This window comes from Sander vitreus, unplaced genomic scaffold (genome assembly GCF_031162955.1).
Source record: "Sander vitreus isolate 19-12246 unplaced genomic scaffold, sanVit1 ctg331_0, whole genome shotgun sequence".
Classification (NCBI taxonomy): domain Eukaryota; kingdom Metazoa; phylum Chordata; class Actinopteri; order Perciformes; family Percidae; genus Sander; species Sander vitreus.
Genome location: NW_027595474.1, coordinates 1 through 2,500, shown reverse-complemented (window position 1 = coordinate 2,500; position 2,500 = coordinate 1). Strand labels below are relative to the sequence as shown.

The window sequence follows — 2,500 nt, the reverse complement described above, 5'->3', positions numbered from 1 at the left end:
TGTATGTATGTATGTATGTATGTATGTATGCATGCATGTATGTATGTACGTATGTATGTATGTACTTATGTATGTATGCATGCATGTATGTATGTGTCTGTTTTATCTGTCTTCTTCCAGCTGCAGCAGATGGACACCATCACACCTGCAGAGATGCAGTACAGACACAAGACCAGCAGGGGACACACTACTCTGAAAACACACACACACACACACACACACACACACACACACACACACACACACACACACACACACACACACACACACACACACACACAGACACACACACACACACACACACACACACACACACACACACACACACACACACACACACACAGACACACACACAGACACACACACACACACACAGACAAACACACACACACACACACACACACACACACACACACACACACACACACACACACACACACACACACACACACACACACACACACACACACACACACACACAGACAGACAGAGACACACACACAAAGACACACACACACACACACACACACACACACACACACACACACAGACAGACACAGACAGACACACAGACAGACACACACACACACACACACACACACACACACACACACACACACACACACACACACACACACACACACACACACACACACACACACACACACACACACACACACACACACACACACACACACACACACACACACACACACACACACACACACACACACACACATACACACACACACACGGTTGGTGGAGGAATCAGGAGGTTTGGATAAGATTAGATTTGATGTTAAAAATTTCCAAAAAACCAGAGGTGGAAAGTAACTAAGTACAATTACTCAAGTACTGTAGTTAAGTACAAATGTAAGGGTACTTGTACTTTACTTGAGTATTTCCATGTTCTGCTTCCTTCTACTTGTACTTCACTCCATCTCAGAGGGACGATTTATCAGTCACCAACCAAACTCTGTGCAAGTTTCAGAGTATTTAAGTAACATCACAAAATGTCTCATTTTATTTGTTCATTCATGTATTTTCTGTACATTTTATCACAACTATTGGTACATTACTCTGATTTCAGTCATATTACATGTTTTTGTTTTCATTAAAACTATATATATTTAGTCAAAGATACTCATTTAGGCTGAATATAAGCAATATATATTTCCCTCTGAGATGTAGTGGAGTAGAAGTAGAGGGAGCAGAACATGGAAATACTCAAGGAAAGTACAAGTACCCCTAAATGTGTAGGCTACTTAACATACAGGAAAGTTTCTATTTTAGTTTTTGTATAATTGAGTCTTTTCTTCATAACACGTTCTACCTTTACTCCACTTCTCAAAGTCTCTTTGTTGTTACATAACCAGACTACTTTATGAATGAGTGAACATGACGACATTAAACACAGACACAGAGTTACGCTGTCACATGTTTTATTCATCAGGTAGTAACAGATTACTCTGGTTCATCAGGTAGTAACAGATTACTCTGGTACATCAGGTAGTAACAGATTACTCTGGTTCATCAGGTAGTAACAGATTACTCTGATACATCAGGTAGTAACAGATTACTCTGGTTCATCAGGTAGTAACAGATTACTCTGGTTCATCAGGTAGTAACAGATTACTCTGGTTCATCAGGTAGTAACAGATTACTCTGGTTCATCAGGTAGTAACAGAATACTTACTTCCATTAAAGTGAACAGGTTTACTGTTTTTACATGTGACTATAATTCTTCTGTTGTCACGAGTTACACCGTTGTACTGACAGTGGGGGGGAACTGCAGGTGGATTCTGATTCACCAGCTTACAGTCAACAATTATGAACCTAGCTGTGCTAATTCTCATACCGTTGTTGCCATGTGGCACTCCTCCTCCTTTACCACAGATGGCTCGGACGGCGGTCACGTTCCCTGTGATGAAGGTATTGAATACCTTGCAGCTGTTTCTTGGGTTCACGATTCCTCTGGCTTTTATCACCTGGGTGCATTGGACAGCAGTCATCCCAGCGTTGATATGCTTATTTTGAAACTGAGCCCAAGTTTGTCCGTCCACAGAGATCAGAGCAGCAGAGATCAGCAGAACACCAGAAAAGATAGAGATCTTCATGTTGATCTGGAGAATACAGAGTTATAAAAGCTGTTGAGAGTATTACTATATAGGGACCTGTCTAATGTATATGACAGTATTACTATATAGGGACCTGTCTAATGTATATGAGAGTATTACTATATAGGGACCTGTCTAATGTATATGAGAGTATTACTATATAGGGACCTGTCTAATGTATATGAGAGTATTACTATATAGGGACCTGTCTAATGTATATGAGTATTACTATATAGGGACCTGTCTAATGTATATGACAGTATTACAATATAGGGACCTGTCTAATGTATATGAGTATTACTATATAGGGACCTGTCTAATGTATATGAGTATTACTATATAGGGACCTGTCTAATGTATATGAGTATTACTATATAGGGACC

The 2,500-nt window shown here is 40.0% G+C and overlaps 1 protein-coding gene across 1 annotated transcript; it reads right to left on the bottom strand.

Annotated features, from left to right (window-relative positions):
• Positions 1-1,419: 1,419 nt before the first annotated feature.
• On the bottom strand, positions 1,420-2,151 carry LOC144513735 (ribonuclease pancreatic-like). Its single transcript, XM_078244910.1, has one exon. It carries the CDS (start codon positions 2,115-2,117, stop codon positions 1,674-1,676), a length of 444 nt encoding a protein of 147 aa, XP_078101036.1. The 5' UTR covers positions 2,118-2,151; the 3' UTR covers positions 1,420-1,673.
• Positions 2,152-2,500: the final 349 nt, after the last annotated feature.

Bases quoted from the DNA above. Each gene is read 5' to 3' on its own strand.
- LOC144513735 (XM_078244910.1), bottom strand. From the start codon at position 2,117: ATGAAGATCTCTATCTTTTCTGGTGTTCTGCTGATCTCTGCTGCTCTG.